At 44.8% G+C, this 15,820-nt stretch overlaps 1 protein-coding gene across 1 annotated transcript in view; it reads left to right on the top strand.

Moving 5' to 3' along the window:
• Positions 1–15,820, top strand: part of CA10 (carbonic anhydrase 10) — a 292,905-nt gene that overhangs the window by 240,115 nt on the left and 36,970 nt on the right. The window contains exons 4-6 of the mRNA XM_077458900.1: positions 1,206–1,391; positions 3,212–3,307; positions 9,630–9,702. Of these exons, the coding sequence (XP_077315026.1) occupies positions 1,206–1,391; positions 3,212–3,307; positions 9,630–9,702 (355 nt within the window). The remainder of the gene's footprint in view (positions 1–1,205; positions 1,392–3,211; positions 3,308–9,629; positions 9,703–15,820) is intronic.

Here is a 15,820-nt window from a genome sequence, read left to right as displayed (position 1 = left end):
TTATCGTAAACAGGACCGCCGGCTCAAAAGATGGATACCTTGGTTGTGGCAGCAGCTGCTGCATTACCGAGATATCCGTCTTTAAACTGCCGATGTATATGTACAGGAGCCGGTCGGCAAGTGGTTTAACGTGACACCAAACCCTGGTTTACAACATTTCTTTTGAGTATGTATTCTTAACCCCGAAAAGTCCCTTCTATTGTTCTCAACCTATGTAGGAATGTAGCCACCCTGCCTTGGTCCTACTATATGAAGGAACATAGCCACCCTCCCTTGGTCCTACTATATGAAGGAATGTAGCCACCCTCCCTTGGTCCTACTATATGAAGGAACATAGCCACCCTGCCTTGGTCCCACTGTATGTAGGAACGTAGCGACCCTGCCTTGGTCCCACTATATGAAGGAACGTAGCCACCCTCCCTTGGTCCTACTATATGAAGGAACATAGACACCCTCCCTTGGTCCTACTATATGAAGGAATGTAGCCACCCTGCCTTGGTCCTATTATATGAAGGAACGTAGCCACCCTGCCTTGGTCCCACTGTATGTAGGAACGTAGCCACCCTCCCTTGGTCCTACTATATGAAGGAACATAGACACCCTCCCTTGGTCCTACTATATGAAGGAGCGTAGCCACCCTCCCTTGGTCCTACTATATGAAGGAACATAGCCACCCTGCCTTGGTCCCACTGTATGTAGGAACGTAGCCATCCTGCCTTGGTCCCACTATATGAAGGAACGTAGCCACCCTCCCTTGGTCCTACTATATGAAGGAACGTAGCCACCCTGCCCCTACTACATGAAGGAACGTAGCCACCCTGCCCCTACTTTATGAAGGAACGTAGCCACCCTGCCTTGGTCCCACTGTATGTAGGAACGTAGCCACCCTGCCCCTACTATATGAAGGAACGTAGCCACCCTGCCCTGGCCCTACTATATGAAGGAACGTAGCCACCCTGCCTTGGTCCCACTGTATGTGGGAACGTAGCCACCCTGCCTTGGTCCCACTGTATGTAGAAACATAGCCACCCTGCCCTACACCTTTAAGATAATATATATCTAATGATGACGTATTAATAAACACAGAGCTGTATTCATTTGTGTCTTTTATATGTGCTCGGAGTTCAGCCTTAAAGAGCCCCTATTGAAGATGAACGTAATTCCTCACCATCTGAACTGCGTCTGTTCTTTGCCGTTGATTGCAGGTGAGCGGGACCATGTACAACACGGGGAGACACGTCTCGTTACGGCTGGACAAGGAGCATCTAGTGAATATATCTGGCGGGCCTCTCACCTACAGTCATCGTTTAGAAGAAATTCGGTTACATTTTGGCAGCGAGGACGGCCAAGGCTCAGAACACCTTCTTAATGGGCAGGCCTTTTCTGGAGAGGTAAGGCTGCTATTTTCTTCTTTCTCTCCAGGTTAGAAAGGAAAGGCAACTGCGTGCCAATTTGTTGTAACGCTATCCCTCAAATACACTATATTGTCAAAAGTATGCCTTTACACACACATCCCAGTCTTAGTCCGTAGGGTTCAATATTGAGTTGGCCCACCCTTTGCAGCTATAACACTATAACAACTTCAACTCTTCTGGGAAGGCCGTCCACAAGGTTTAGGAGTGTGTCTATGGGAATGTTTGACCATTCTTCCAGAAGAGCATTTGTGAGGTCAGGTACTGATGTTGTATGAGAAGGCCTGACTCTTATGCCGCGTACACACGATCAGAATTCCAGACAGAAAAAGACCGATGAGAGCTTTTCATCGGAAAATGCGACCGTGTGTATGCTCCATCGGAATTTAGCTGTCCGAATTTCCGCCAGCCAAAAATTGATAGCATGTTCTCAATTTTCCCGACGGAAAAACTTTCTATCGGTTATTCCGATCGTGTGTATGCAATTCCGACACGCCAGAAATCACGCATGCTCAGATTCAACTACGAGACAGAAGCTATTGGTTACTGGCTATTGAACTTCCTTTTTCTAGTCACGTCATACGTGTTGTACGTCACCACGCTATAAATGATCGTAATTTGATGTGACCGTGTGCAGGCAAGACAACTTGAGCCGAATTCCGTCGGAATTCCGTCTGGAAAACCATCAGAGCTTTTTCCGGCGAGAATTCCAATCGTGTGTACGTGGCATTAGTCATCCCAAAGGTGCTCTACTGGGTTGAGGCCAGGCCAGTCAAGTTCCTCCACCCCAAACTCGCTCATCCATGTCGGACCTTGATTTGTGCGCTGGTCCAAATCATTTGGTGGAGGGGGGATTATGGTGTGGGGGGTTGTATTTCAGGGTTTGGGCTTAACCCCTTAGTTCCAGTGGAGGGAACTCTTAAGGCGTCAGCATACCAAGACCTTTTGAACAATTTCATGCTCCCAACTTTGTGCATCAGTGCACAAAGCAAGGTCCATAAAGACATAGATGAGTGAGTTTGGGGTGGAGGAACTTGGAGACAGAGTCCTGACCCCGATAGAGCACCTTTGGGATGAACTAGAGTGGAGACCGCGAGCCAGGCCTTCTCGTTCACATAAGTGCCTGACCTCACAAATGAGCTTCTGGAGGGATGGTCAAACATTCCCATAGACACACTCCTAAACCTTGTGGACGGCCTTACCAGAAGACTTTTGACAAGATACTGTTTATATTCTCACTTATTATTATTCAACACTTCATAATCCTGATATATGCCTGCTGTACCATGTACTTGTATGAGAACGTCTCCCGTTCTCTTTGTTTTGCTTCCTTTGTAGGAAATCCCCGGTGTTCCTGCCAGTCCCTCTGCTTTTCTGTTAAAACCTGACCACACTAAGCAGGAGAACACACCATGGTCAGTCCCCTAGCTATGCTGGGAGCTCAGTCTGCTCTCCTCCAATGATCAGACTTTTTATGACCCCCCCCCCTTCCTGCACAGCCATTCACACAGATCAGTGTCCTGTTGTTTCTTCTCCCCCCAGCTCTTATGCAGCTGAGAACAGAAGAAATGTGATTATTTATAAAAAAAAAAGGGGGGAAAAAGATATTTATTATGTTTTTGTTTTTTTATATGTATACACAAATGTTTTGCCTTTTATTTCTATTTTAAACTGAATAGATCGTTTCCAATCACTGTAATATCAATCAATGCACCAGAGCCGCCATTTATCAAAAGTTTTATTCCCGAATCGTCTTCTCTTCCTTCTCATTGGTTGGATTTCTCTTCTTCTTCCTCCAGGTCCAGCTAATACATTACAACCATGAGCTGTACACAAATGTAACGGAGGCAGCGAAGAGCCCAAACGGCCTAGTTGTTATATCCATATTTATAAAAGTGAGTACATCCGTTAGCCGCAAGGTTTGATTACCGCAGCGGAGATTTTCACTCGCCCCACGCCGAGGGCGCTGAGATGGCGCGACATAATCAGCAGCATAAAATTGTTGCCTGAGCATGTCCCCGTCTGCGGATAATCCGTATGGGCCCGGTACAAAAAAAAATTAAATAATATTAGCTGTAAACGCTGTGTTGTGGCGGAGGCATGCCGCTGTGTGAAATGACTTTGTGAGCCTCGGCGTGACGTTATGAAGGTAAAGCTGAACTCCAGGCAAATCACTAAAATCTTCCACCAAAATGTAGACAGGAGATGAGGTTTTATCTGTCCAGCCAGCTCCCAGATTTACACAACCCGAGCAGACAGCAGGGCCGGGTCACCGACCAGACTTCTGACTACTGCTGTTAAGCAACACAACTTGGTCAAGCCCCGCCCCCCCCAGCCTGTGATTGGCACAGCATGGAAATGAGTGATCCTTCTCTGTTCACTCTGCTCTCCACTCCTGTCAGAACGGTCCTTGCCAGCTCATGTGATTACCGATTGGCCAAATTGATGCCCCTCCCTTTCTCAAATGCCAAGCATAACCCTGGCATGTACACACGCTGCATTAAAAATACATAGATTTTTTTTTTGCTGCTTATATTTTTCCAATGACTTTATGATAATGATTATATGACAATGACTTTATGATAATGATTATATGACAATATGATAATGATTATATGACAATGACTTTATGATAATGACAATATGATAATAACTATATAACAATGACAATGTATGATAATGATTATGTGACAAAATGATAATCCTTGCCCCGGTATATCCAATCAGCCCCTAGGAGATCCCTGAAAACTCGCTTATTCAGGGAAGCCTATCCCACACCCACCTAACAACCCAATCAAATCATTCCCCGCATCTATTACCTTTTGTAACACCACCCCCCCCCCCCCCCCCTTTAGAATGTAAGCTCTACGAGTCGGGCCCTCCTGTACCTTTTGTATTGAACTGTACTGTAATTGTGCTGTCCCCCCTCTACATTGTAAAGCGCAGCGTAAACTGTTGGTGCTATATAAATTGTTAATAATAATAATAATAATAAGGCATTATATGACAATGGCTGTATGATAATCATTATATGACAATGACTATATGATAATTATTATATGACAATGACAATATGATAATTATTATATGACAATGACAATATGATAATTATTATATGACAATGACTGTATGACAATATGATAATGATTATATGATAATGATTATATGACAATGAGAATATGATAATGATTATATGACAATGACTATATGACAATGACAATATGATAATGATTATATGACAATGACTATATGACAATATAATAATGATTATATGATAATGACTATATGACAATATGATAATCATTATATGACAATGACTGCATGATAATGACAGTATGATAATGACTATATGATAATTATTAATGTGATAATATGACTATATGATGATGATCATTATAATTATATGATATTATATGACAATGACTATACGATAATGATTGTATGATAATGACTGTATGCTAATGACTACATGACAATAACAATATGGTAGTGATTATATGACAATGAATGTATGATAATGACTATATAAACATGACTATATGATAATGATTAATACGATAATATCTGATAATGATCATTATCATTATATGATAATATAATAACTATATGATAATGATTAGATGACAATGACAATATGATAATGATTGTATGACAAACAATGACAATATGATAATGATTGTATGATAATGACAATATGATAATGATTGTATGATAAGGACTATATGACAATGAAAATTTTGGTGAAAATTACTGTGCTAAATGGATAAATAGCGCAAAAGCAGCTAACACTCAAACAACATCCAAACAGAATATAGAAATACAGTGTAGCGATAAAAAAATTCAAGTTGTAGTGTACTATAACAAATGTGTAATCTATGCAACAATATTCACTTTCACTATTCACATTCACAATGATGGACTAGTGAAGAAATGTGAAATACAACTTAAATGTTCATAAAAATACAGTGACACTTCTTCACTCAAAATTGACGGTAGACAACATGCGATTAGCAGTGAAGCTATGTGGATGAAGGAAAAGATCCTCTGTCATAAGGCAATGGATGGGTACTCTTACCAGATGTGGTGGACCCACTTACCAGCGGTAGTAGGTCAGTTGAGCCTGTGTGGGCTAAATGCCTCACAATGTAGATCCAAATAGAAAGGTGGTCACTCCCAGCAGGATACACCCGGACTTCAGTGATGATGATAATGACTACCTATATCTTTACTATACCCTTTTTGAGGCTAACCTTTTCTTGAACAACTGTATGATAATGACAATATGATGATGACTATATGATAATAACAATATGATACATCAACAATTCAATTCATTATCAAAACCTCTACTTAGGACTAACTATCAAGACAACAAAGAATTTCAGCATATCGTCATATCGTGCAGCAACCGCCATGTCAACATTTAATTATACTATGGTTCTGTGCTTGACTTTTAAAGCTATCGGTCTCCAACTAATTAAAAGGGGGAGGGGGGATCAAAATTAGGGGGAGAAAAAGAAAAGAGAGGAAAATAAAAAAGGAGGGGGACGATGACAAAAAGGCTTCCAGTAAGAAGTGCAGTAAGATGATATGATAATGATCATATGACAATGACTGTATGATAATGACAATGTGATAATGACTATATGACAATGACTGTATGATAATGATAGTTTTCCAATGCCTATATGACAATGATCATATGATATTCACTATATGACAATGTGGTTGTTTTTATTAAAGACAAACAGGCTGTGCACATGACAAATGCAGTTGCTCCAGAGCAGAGACCCCCAAACTTTGTAAACAAAGGGCCAGTTTGCCAGTTTGCTGTCCTTCAAACTTCAGGGGGACCGGGCTGTGGCCAATGGGAGAAAAATTGTCCTGTTGTTAGTTGGAGTGAGCAATGCAACATCATTGGTATTAGGGGGAGTAATAATACCTCATTGTTGGGAGGAATTGTGCCCCATCATTGATATCAGTGGGCGGAATAGTGCCCCATCATTGGTATCAATGGGGGGAATAGTGTCCCATCATTGGTATCAATGGGAGGAATAGTGCCCCATCATTGGTATCAGTGGAAGGAATAGTGCCCCATCATTGGTATCAGTGGGAGGAATAGTGTCCCATCATTGGTATCAGTGGGAGGAATAGTGCCCCATCATTGGTATCAGTGGGGGAAATAGTGTCCCATCATTGGTATCAATGGGAGGAATAGTGCCCCATCATTGGTATCAGTGGGATGAATAGTGTCCCATCATTGGTATCAATGGGAGGAATAGTGCCCCATCATTGGTATCAGTAGGAGAAATGGTGTCCCATCGTTGGTATCAGTGGGAGGAATAGCACCCCATCATTGGTATCAATGGGAGAAATAGTGTCCCATCGTTGGTATCAGTGGGAGGAATAGTGTCCCATCATTGGTATCAATGGGGGGAATAGTGTCCCATCATTGGTATCAATGGGAGGAATAGTGCCCCATCATTGGTATCAGAGGAAGGAATAGTGCCCCATCATTGGTATCAGTGGGAGGAATAGTGTCCCATCATTGGTATCAGTGGGAGGAATAGTGCCCCATCATTGGTATCAGTGGGGGAAATAGTGTCCCATCATTGGTATCAATGGGAGGAATAGTGCCCCATCATTGGTATCAGTGGGATGAATAGTGTCCCATCATTGGTATCAATGGGAGGAATAGTGCCCCATCATTGGTATCAGTAGGAGAAATGGTGTCCCATCGTTGGTATCAGTGGGAGGAATAGCACCCCATCATTGGTATCAATGGGAGGAATAGTGTCCCATCGTTGGTATCAGTGGGAGGAATAGTGTCCCATCATTGGTATCAATGGGAGGAATAGTGTCCCATCATTGGTATCAATAAGAGGAATAGTGTCCCATCATTGGTATCAATGGGAGGAATAGTGTCCCATCGTTGGTATCAATGGGAGGAATAGTGTCCCATCATTGGTATCAATGGGAGGAATAGTGTCCCATCATTGGTATCAGTGGAAGGAATAGTGTCCCATCATTGGTATCAATGGGAGGAATAGTGTCACATCGTTGGTATCAATGGGAGGAATAGTGTCCCATCATTGGTATCAATGGGAGGAATAGTGTCACATCATTGGTATCAATGGGAGGAATAGTGTCCCATCATTGGTATCAATGGGAGGAATAGTGTCCCATCATTGGTATCAATGGGAGGAATAGTGTCTCATCATTGGTATCAGTGGAAGGAATAGTGTCCCATCATTGGTATCAATGGGAGGAATAGTGTCCCATCATTGGTATCAAAGGGAGGAATAGTGTCCCATCATTGGTATCAATGGGAGGAATAGTGTCCCATCATTGGTATCAATGGGAGGAATAGTGTCCCATCATTGGTATCATTGGGGGGAATAGTGCCCCATCATTGGTATCAATGGGAGGAATAGTGCCCCATCATTGGTATCAATGGGAGGAATAGTATCCCATCATTGGTATCAGTGGGAGGAATAGTATCCCATCGTTGGTATCAATGGGAGGAATAGTGTCCCATCATTGGTATCAATGGGAGGAATAGTGTCCCATCGTTGGTATCAATGGGAGGAATAGTGTCCCATCATTGGTATCAATGGGAGGAATAGTGTCCCATCATTGGTATCAGTGGAAGGAATAGTGTCCCATCATTGGTATCAATGGGAGGAATAGTGTCACATCATTGGTATCAATGGGAGGAATAGTGTCCCATCATTGGTATCAATGGGAGGAATAGTGTCCCATCATTGGTATCAATGGGAGGAATAGTGTCCCATCATTGGTATCAGTGGAAGGAATAGTGTCCCATCATTGGTATCAATGGGAGGAATAGTGTCCCATCATTGGTATCAGTGGAAGGAATAGTGTCCCATCATTGGTATCAATGGGAGGAATAGTGTCACATCGTTGGTATCAATGGGAGGAATAGTGTCCCATCATTGGTATCAATGGGAGGAATAGTGTCACATCATTGGTATCAGTGGAAGGAATAGTGTCCCATCATTGGTATCAATGGGAGGAATAGTGTCCCATCGTTGGTATCAGTGGAAGGAATAGTGTCCCATCATTGGTATCAATGGGAGGAATAGTGTCCCATCATTGGTATCAATGGGAGGAATAGTGTCCCATCATTGGTATCAATGGGAGGAATAGTGTCCCATCATTGGTATCAATGGGAGGAATAGTGTCCCATCATTGGTATCAATGGGAGGAATAGTGTCCCATCATTGGTATCAATGGGAGGAATAGTGCCCCATCATTGGTATTAATGGGAGGAATAGTGCCCCATCATTGGTATCAATGGGAGGAATAGTGTCCCATCATTGGTATCAGTAGGAGAAATGGTGTCCCATCATTGGTATCAGTGGGAGGAATAGCACCCCATCATTGGTATCAATGGGAGGAATAGTGTCCCATCATTGGTATCAGTGGGAGGAATAGTGTCCCATCATTGGTATCAATGGGAGGAATAGTGTCCCATCATTGGTATCAATGGGAGGAATAGTGTCCCATCGTTGGTATCGATGGGAGGAATAGTGTCCCATCGTTGGTATCAATGGGAGGAATAGTGTCCCATCATTGGTATTAATGGGAAGAATAGTGTCCCATCGTTGGTATCAATGGGAGGAATAGTGTCCCATCATTGGTATCAATGGGAGGAATAGTGTCCCATCATTGGTATCAATGGGAGGAATAGTGCCCCATCATTGGTATCAATGGGAGGAATAGTGCCCCATCATTGGTATCCGTGGGAGGAATAGTGTCCCATCATTGGTATCAGTGGGAGGAAAAGTGCCCCATCATTGATATCAGTTGGAGGAATAGTGCCCCATCATTGGTATCAGTAGGAGAAATAGCGCCCCATCATTGGGGTCAGTGGAAGGAATAGAGCCGTATCTTTGGGGTCAGTGGAAGGAATAGTGCCCCACCCTTAGTGTCAGTGGGAGGAATAGTGCCCCATCATTGGTGTCATTGCTGACTACCAACTCTTCCCCTCTCCCTGGTTATGATGTTTTAGTTGGACATGAGAAGCCAGGTATAATGTCATGCAAAATTAGTGATAATTCATATTTTATGATACTTCCTGTGAGTGGCGGTCACTGCTGGTGATTCGGAGTTTGCTGTCCAGCTGAAGTAATTGCTTTGCTGTGTTATGTGATTACTTGTAACATTTTTTTTTTTTCTTTTGTTTGCCCTCAGGTTACAGATTCATCCAATCCTTTCCTAAACCGAATGCTTAACAGAGACACTATAACAAGAATAACATATAAAAGTAAGTAAAGTAATCTGTTTAGTTTCCAGTCATTGCTGACCTCCTTGTGAAAATGCTGCTTGCTTGGCTGCCTCTGGATTAACCAAAACCGGGCACTTTCACCCCCTTTCCTGCCCAGGCCAATTATCAGCTTTCGGCGCTGTCATGCTCGGAATGACAATTGCGCGGTCATACAACAATGTACCCACACAATTCCTTAATCATTGATTAACCACTTTCAGACCGGACCATTTTGCTGGTCAAAGACCAGACCACTTTTTGCGATTCGGCACTGCGTCGCTTTAACTGACAATTGCGCGGTCGTGCGACGTGGCTCCCAAACAAAATTGACGTCCTTTTTTTCCCACAAATAGAGCTTTCTTTTGGTGGTATTTGATCACCCCTGCGGTTTTTATTTTTTGCGCTATAAACAAAAATAGAGTGACAATTTTGAAAAAAACTCATTATTTTTTACTTTTTGTTATAATAAACATCCCCCAAAAATATATAAAAAAACATTTTTTTCCCTCAGTTTAGGCCGATACGTATTCTTCTACATATTTTTGGTAAAAAAAATCGCAATAAGCGATTATTGATTGGTTTGCGCAAAAGTTATAGCGTTTAAAAAACAGGGATAGTTTTATAGCAATTTTATTAATCATTTTTTTTTTTTTTTTTTTTTACTAGTAATGGCGGCGATCAGCGATTTTTATTGTGACTGCGACATTGTGGGAGACCCATCGGACATTTTTGACACATTTTTGGGACCATTGTCATTTATACAGTAATCACTGCTATATAAATGCAGTGATTCCTGTGTAAATGACACTAGCAGTGAAAGGGTTAACCAGTGGGTGGCAGTGTAGGGGTTAAGTGTTCCTAGGGGTGTGTTACTAACTGTGGCGGGGTTGGGCTTTCATTTAGTGAACACTGATCTCTGCTCCAATCACATGGAGCAGAGATGAGCGTCACTAGTTGCTAGGCAGAATGGAAAAATGCTGTTTACACGGCATTTCCTCCATTCGGCCGCTCCGTGAGACGATCGCGGGGATGCCCGCGGCGATCGAGTCCGCGGGTCCCACGACCGGACTCACGGGTGTCCCGACCAGCACGGGAGCGCGCCGCCGGCGGCGCGCTCCCGATGGCAGGGCGGCATTGAATATTGGACGTACATGTACGCCAATATGCCTGCCGTGCCATTCTGTCGACGTACATCGTCGTGCGCTGGTCGGGAAGTGGTTAAAAAACAAAAGTCAGGCGGAGCCCACACACGATCGAATTGTCCGACGGACTCTGGTCCGCCGGAAAACAAGTCTGCCGGAAAGTCTGATCGTGTGTACGCGGCCTTAGTGGTTACAAGGCCCATGAGATCCCTTTAAAAGTGAAAGGAGTAAGAAAAGCCGTACGAAGAATGAGACGTCTACAGAAGCTACAATAGATAGAAGAGGAGGGAGCAACATATTCACAATAAAAACAAAATGAGTCACTCGTCAATAGCACAGCATGAGTCTCATATAAGTAGCTGTAAAACCTAGAATATAATTAGCAGTGTTATACATTTTCTTAATTCACGGTCTCTGTTCCAACTCAGTAGTGATGGCCGAACGGTTCGCCCGGCGGTCGTTTCGCGGCGAATTTCCGACTTTCGCCGTCCGCGGGTTCGAACGCCTTTTTCCGTCGTTCGCCCCGGCGGACTTACGTGTTTAATGTATACAAGAACTTTAACCTTTCGTGACACGTTTATCATGTGTTACAGGACAACCAATTGAGACATGACAGCTCATGGACACTTGGACATTCCCCCTAACCTATAAATACACCCGATCCGGTGGCCATTTTACATTCTTTCTTCTGTCACTGTAGGGAAAGGATCCTGTGTGGAGTAGGGACAGAGAAAACGCTAGCTATTTGGTACACAAAAGTTCTTTTCAGGACTGGTATAGGTGTTAGGTCAGCAGCCTGAGTTTCTTTTGTCAGTTTAGATAAAGGGACAGAGCGCTGTATGCTGCTATTTTAGGGACAGCTCAGCCAGATTAGTCTTTCTTCATCATCATCATCATCATCATCATCATTAGCTGTTACTATCAGGTCCACAAAAGAGCTGTTCCAGCTAATCGTTCCAGCCTACTCTTTTTTGCCAATTTGTATAGGGACAGGCAGGAAGCAGTGTGTCAGGCAGTGAGGATAATTTTAAAGACTTGCTGTTACTATTAGTTCCACAAAGGTTCTTTTCAGGACTGGTATCAGTGGTACGGTAATAGGCTTGTACACGTATAATATTCTTTCTTCCAAATATAGAAAGAATATTATACTTGACTGCTGCCCTTCTGCTGCAGTCTGCTAATCATTCACAACTCACTTGTTCCACAAAGCTCTTTATCAGGACTGGTAACTTGGTCTGTCTAGGGTGCTACGGTACATAGGCTTGGGTGCGGTACAGTCTGCTGTTCTGTAAGGACCGCTATCGGTCCACAATACATAGGGTTGCCGTGCACTACTGCTGACCGCTGCCCTATACTGCAGCAGTCCTTCAGCGGTATAGGGACTGACGCACAGTCTGCTAAACACTAATACACAACCTGCTTGGTCCACAAAAGTTCTTATAAGGACTGGTAACTTGGTATAGGGTGCTACGGTACATAGGCCTGAGTGCAGTACAGTCTGCTGTTCTGTAAGGACCGCTATCGGTCCACAATACATAGGGTTGCCGTGCACTACTGCTGACCGCTGCCCTATACTGCAGCAGTCCTTCATTGGTATAGGGACTGACGTACAGTCTGCTAATCACTAACACACAACCTGCTTGGTCCACAAAAGTTCTTATAAGGACTGGTAACTTGGTATAGGGTGCTACGGTACATAGGCCTGAGTGCAGTACAGTCTGCTGTTCTGTAAGGACCGCTATCGGTCCACAATACATAGGGTTGCCGTGCACTACTGCTGACCGCTGCCCTATACTGCAGCAGTCCTTCATTGGTATAGGGACTGACGTACAGTCTGCTAATCACTAACACACAACCTGCTTGGTCCACAAAAGTTCTTATAAGGACTGGTAACTTGGTATAGGGTGCTACGGTACATAGGCCTGAGTGCGTTACAGTCTGCTGTTCTGTAAGGACCGCTATCGGTCCACAATACATAGGGTTGCCGTGCACTACTGCTGACCGCTGCCCTATACTGCAGCAGTCCTTCAGCGGTATAGGGACTGACGCACAGTCTGCTAAACACTAACACACAACCTGCTTGGTCCACAAAAGTTTTTATAAGGACTGGTAACTTGGTATAGGGTGCTACGGTACATAGGCCTGAGTGCAGTACAGTCTGCTGTTCTGTAAGGACCGCTATCGGTCCACAATACATAGGGTTGCCGTGCACTACTGCTGACCGCTGCCCTATACTGCAGCAGTCCTTCATTGGTATAGGGACTGACGTACAGTCTGCTAATCACTAACACACAACCTGCTTGGTCCACAAAAGTTCTTATAAGGACTGGTAACTTGGTATAGGGTGCTACGGTACATAGGCCTGAGTGCGTTACAGTCTGCTGTTCTGTAAGGACCGCTATCGGTCCACAATACATAGGGTTGCCGTGCACTACTGCTGACCGCTGCCCTATACTGCAGCAGTCCTTCATTGGTATAGGGACTGACGTACAGTCTGCTAATCACTAACACACAACCTGCTTGTTCCACAAAAGTTCTTATAAGGACTGGTAACTTGGTATAGGGTGCTACGGTACATAGGCTTGAGTGCGGTACAGTCTGCTGTTCTGTAAGGACCGCTATCGGTCCACAATAGATAGGGTTGACGTGCACCACTGCTGACCGCTGCCCTATACTGCAGCAGTCCTTCAGCGGTATAGGGACTGACGTACAGTCTGCTAAACACTAATACACAACCTGCTTGGTCCACAAAAGTTCTTATAAGGACTGGTAACTTGGTATAGGGTGCTACGGTACATAGGCTTGAGTGCGGTACAGTCTGCTGTTCTGTAAGGACCGCTATCGGTCCACAATAGATAGGGTTGACGTGCACCACTGCTGACCGCTGCCCTATACTGCAGCAGTCCTTCAGCGGTATAGGGACTGACGTACAGTCTGCTAAACACTAACACACAACCTGCTTGGTCCACAAAAGTTCTTATAAGGACTGGTAACTTGGTATAGGGTGCTACGGTACATAGGCTTGAGTGCGGTACAGTCTGCTGTTCTGTAAGGACCGCTATCGGTCCACAATAGATAGGGTTGACGTGCACCACTGCTGACCGCTGCCCTATACTGCAGCAGTCCTTCAGCGGTATAGGGACTGACGTACAGTCTGCTAAACACTAATACACAACCTGCTTGGTCCACAAAAGTTCTTATAAGGACTGGTAACTTGGTATAGGGTGCTACGGTACATAGGCTTGAGTGCGGTACAGTCTGCTGTTCTGTAAGGACCGCTATCGGTCCACAATAGATAGGGTTGACGTGCACCACTGCTGACCGCTCACCTATACTGCAGCAGTCCTTCAGCGGTATAGGGACTGACGTACAGTCTGCTAATCACTAACACACAACCTGCTTGTTCCACAAAAGTTCTTATAAGGACTGGTAACTTGGTATAGGGTGCTACGGTACATAGGCTTGAGTGCGGTACAGTCTGCTGTTCTGTAAGGACCGCTATCGGTCCACAATAGATAGGGTTGACGTGCACCACTGCTGACCGCTGCCCTATACTGCAGCAGTCCTTCAGCGGTATAGGGACTGACGTACAGTCTGCTAAACACTAATACACAACCTGCTTGGTCCACAAAAGTTCTTATAAGGACTGGTAACTTGGTATAGGGTGCTACGGTACATAGGCTTGAGTGCGGTACAGTCTGCTGTTCTGTAAGGACCGCTATCGGTCCACAATAGATAGGGTTGACGTGCACCACTGCTGACCGCTGCCCTATACTGCAGCAGTCCTTCAGCGGTATAGGGACTGACGTACAGTCTGCTAAACACTAATACACAACCTGCTTGGTCCACAAAAGTTCTTATAAGGACTGGTAACTTGGTATAGGGTGCTACGGTACATAGGCTTGAGTGCGGTACAGTCTGCTGTTCTGTAAGGACCGCTATCGGTCCACAATAGATAGGGTTGACGTGCACCACTGCTGACCGCTCACCTATACTGCAGCAGTCCTTCAGCGGTATAGGGACTAAGAGTTTTGTCACAGGGTCATTTAAAAAATGACATGCAGAGGAAGAGGCAGGCCCTTCCGCAGGGGTGGTAGGGGTAGGGCAGGAGCAACAGGCTTGAGCCAAAGTGGGAAGTTGCAGAAGGTGCGTTCAATTACTTTAAAGGATGCACCAGACTTGGTTGAGTGGCTCGCTCAGCCTTACTCTTCTGCACCCTCCTCATCCTCTCGATCTGCACCCTCTTCTTCACTCTCTGCTATGTGCACCCCCAAAGACACTACCACCAACAACACGACCACCACCACCACCACCACATACCTTCCGCTTGAGTCACTGGAATTATTTTCCGATCCATATCAAGAGGACATTTCTGATGCGCAGCCACTCTTGGTATTGGATCAGGAAGAGGAGGTAGCAACAAGCGCTACTCAGCAGTCTGACGCCAGTACCCAGATCAGCCCAAGGAGGAGGTTGGTCCCCGGTGTTGCTGCCTACTCTACTTATAGCGGTGGGGAAGGTGACGTTGATGATGACGTGTCTAGTGATGTCACGTGGGTGCCCACAAGAGAGGAAGAGGAGGGGAGTTCAGAGGGAGATATGGACCAGCAGATAGGGAGGAGAAGCAGCAATGACTTACATTGCACAGCAGGGACAAAGCAGACTGCAAATGTATCAGGAGCGAGTCATCGACCATGTACGGTCACATCTGGCGCTCCCAGGACACCGGCACATGGCTCCGCAGTGTGGGCTTTTTTTAACGTGTCCGCTGCTGACAATAGCGTTGCCATCTGCAATCTTTGCAGTCAACGCGTTAGTCGCGGTAAGCCCAATACTCACCTAGGGACGACCGCCTTAAGAAGGCACATGAGCAGCCATCACCGAGCCCAGTGGGAGCAACGGAACACACAAAGCCACACTGCAGGCTCTCACCGTCCAGCCTCGTCTTCTACTTCTCCTTCTCCTCTCTCCTCACA

This window comes from Lithobates pipiens, unplaced genomic scaffold (genome assembly GCF_037356315.1).
Source record: "Lithobates pipiens isolate NorthernLeopardFrog02 unplaced genomic scaffold, aLitPip1_a1.2 Scaffold_28, whole genome shotgun sequence".
NCBI classification, from domain to species: Eukaryota; Metazoa; Chordata; class Amphibia; order Anura; family Ranidae; genus Lithobates; species Lithobates pipiens.
This window is presented reverse-complemented; position numbering and strand designations above follow the sequence as displayed.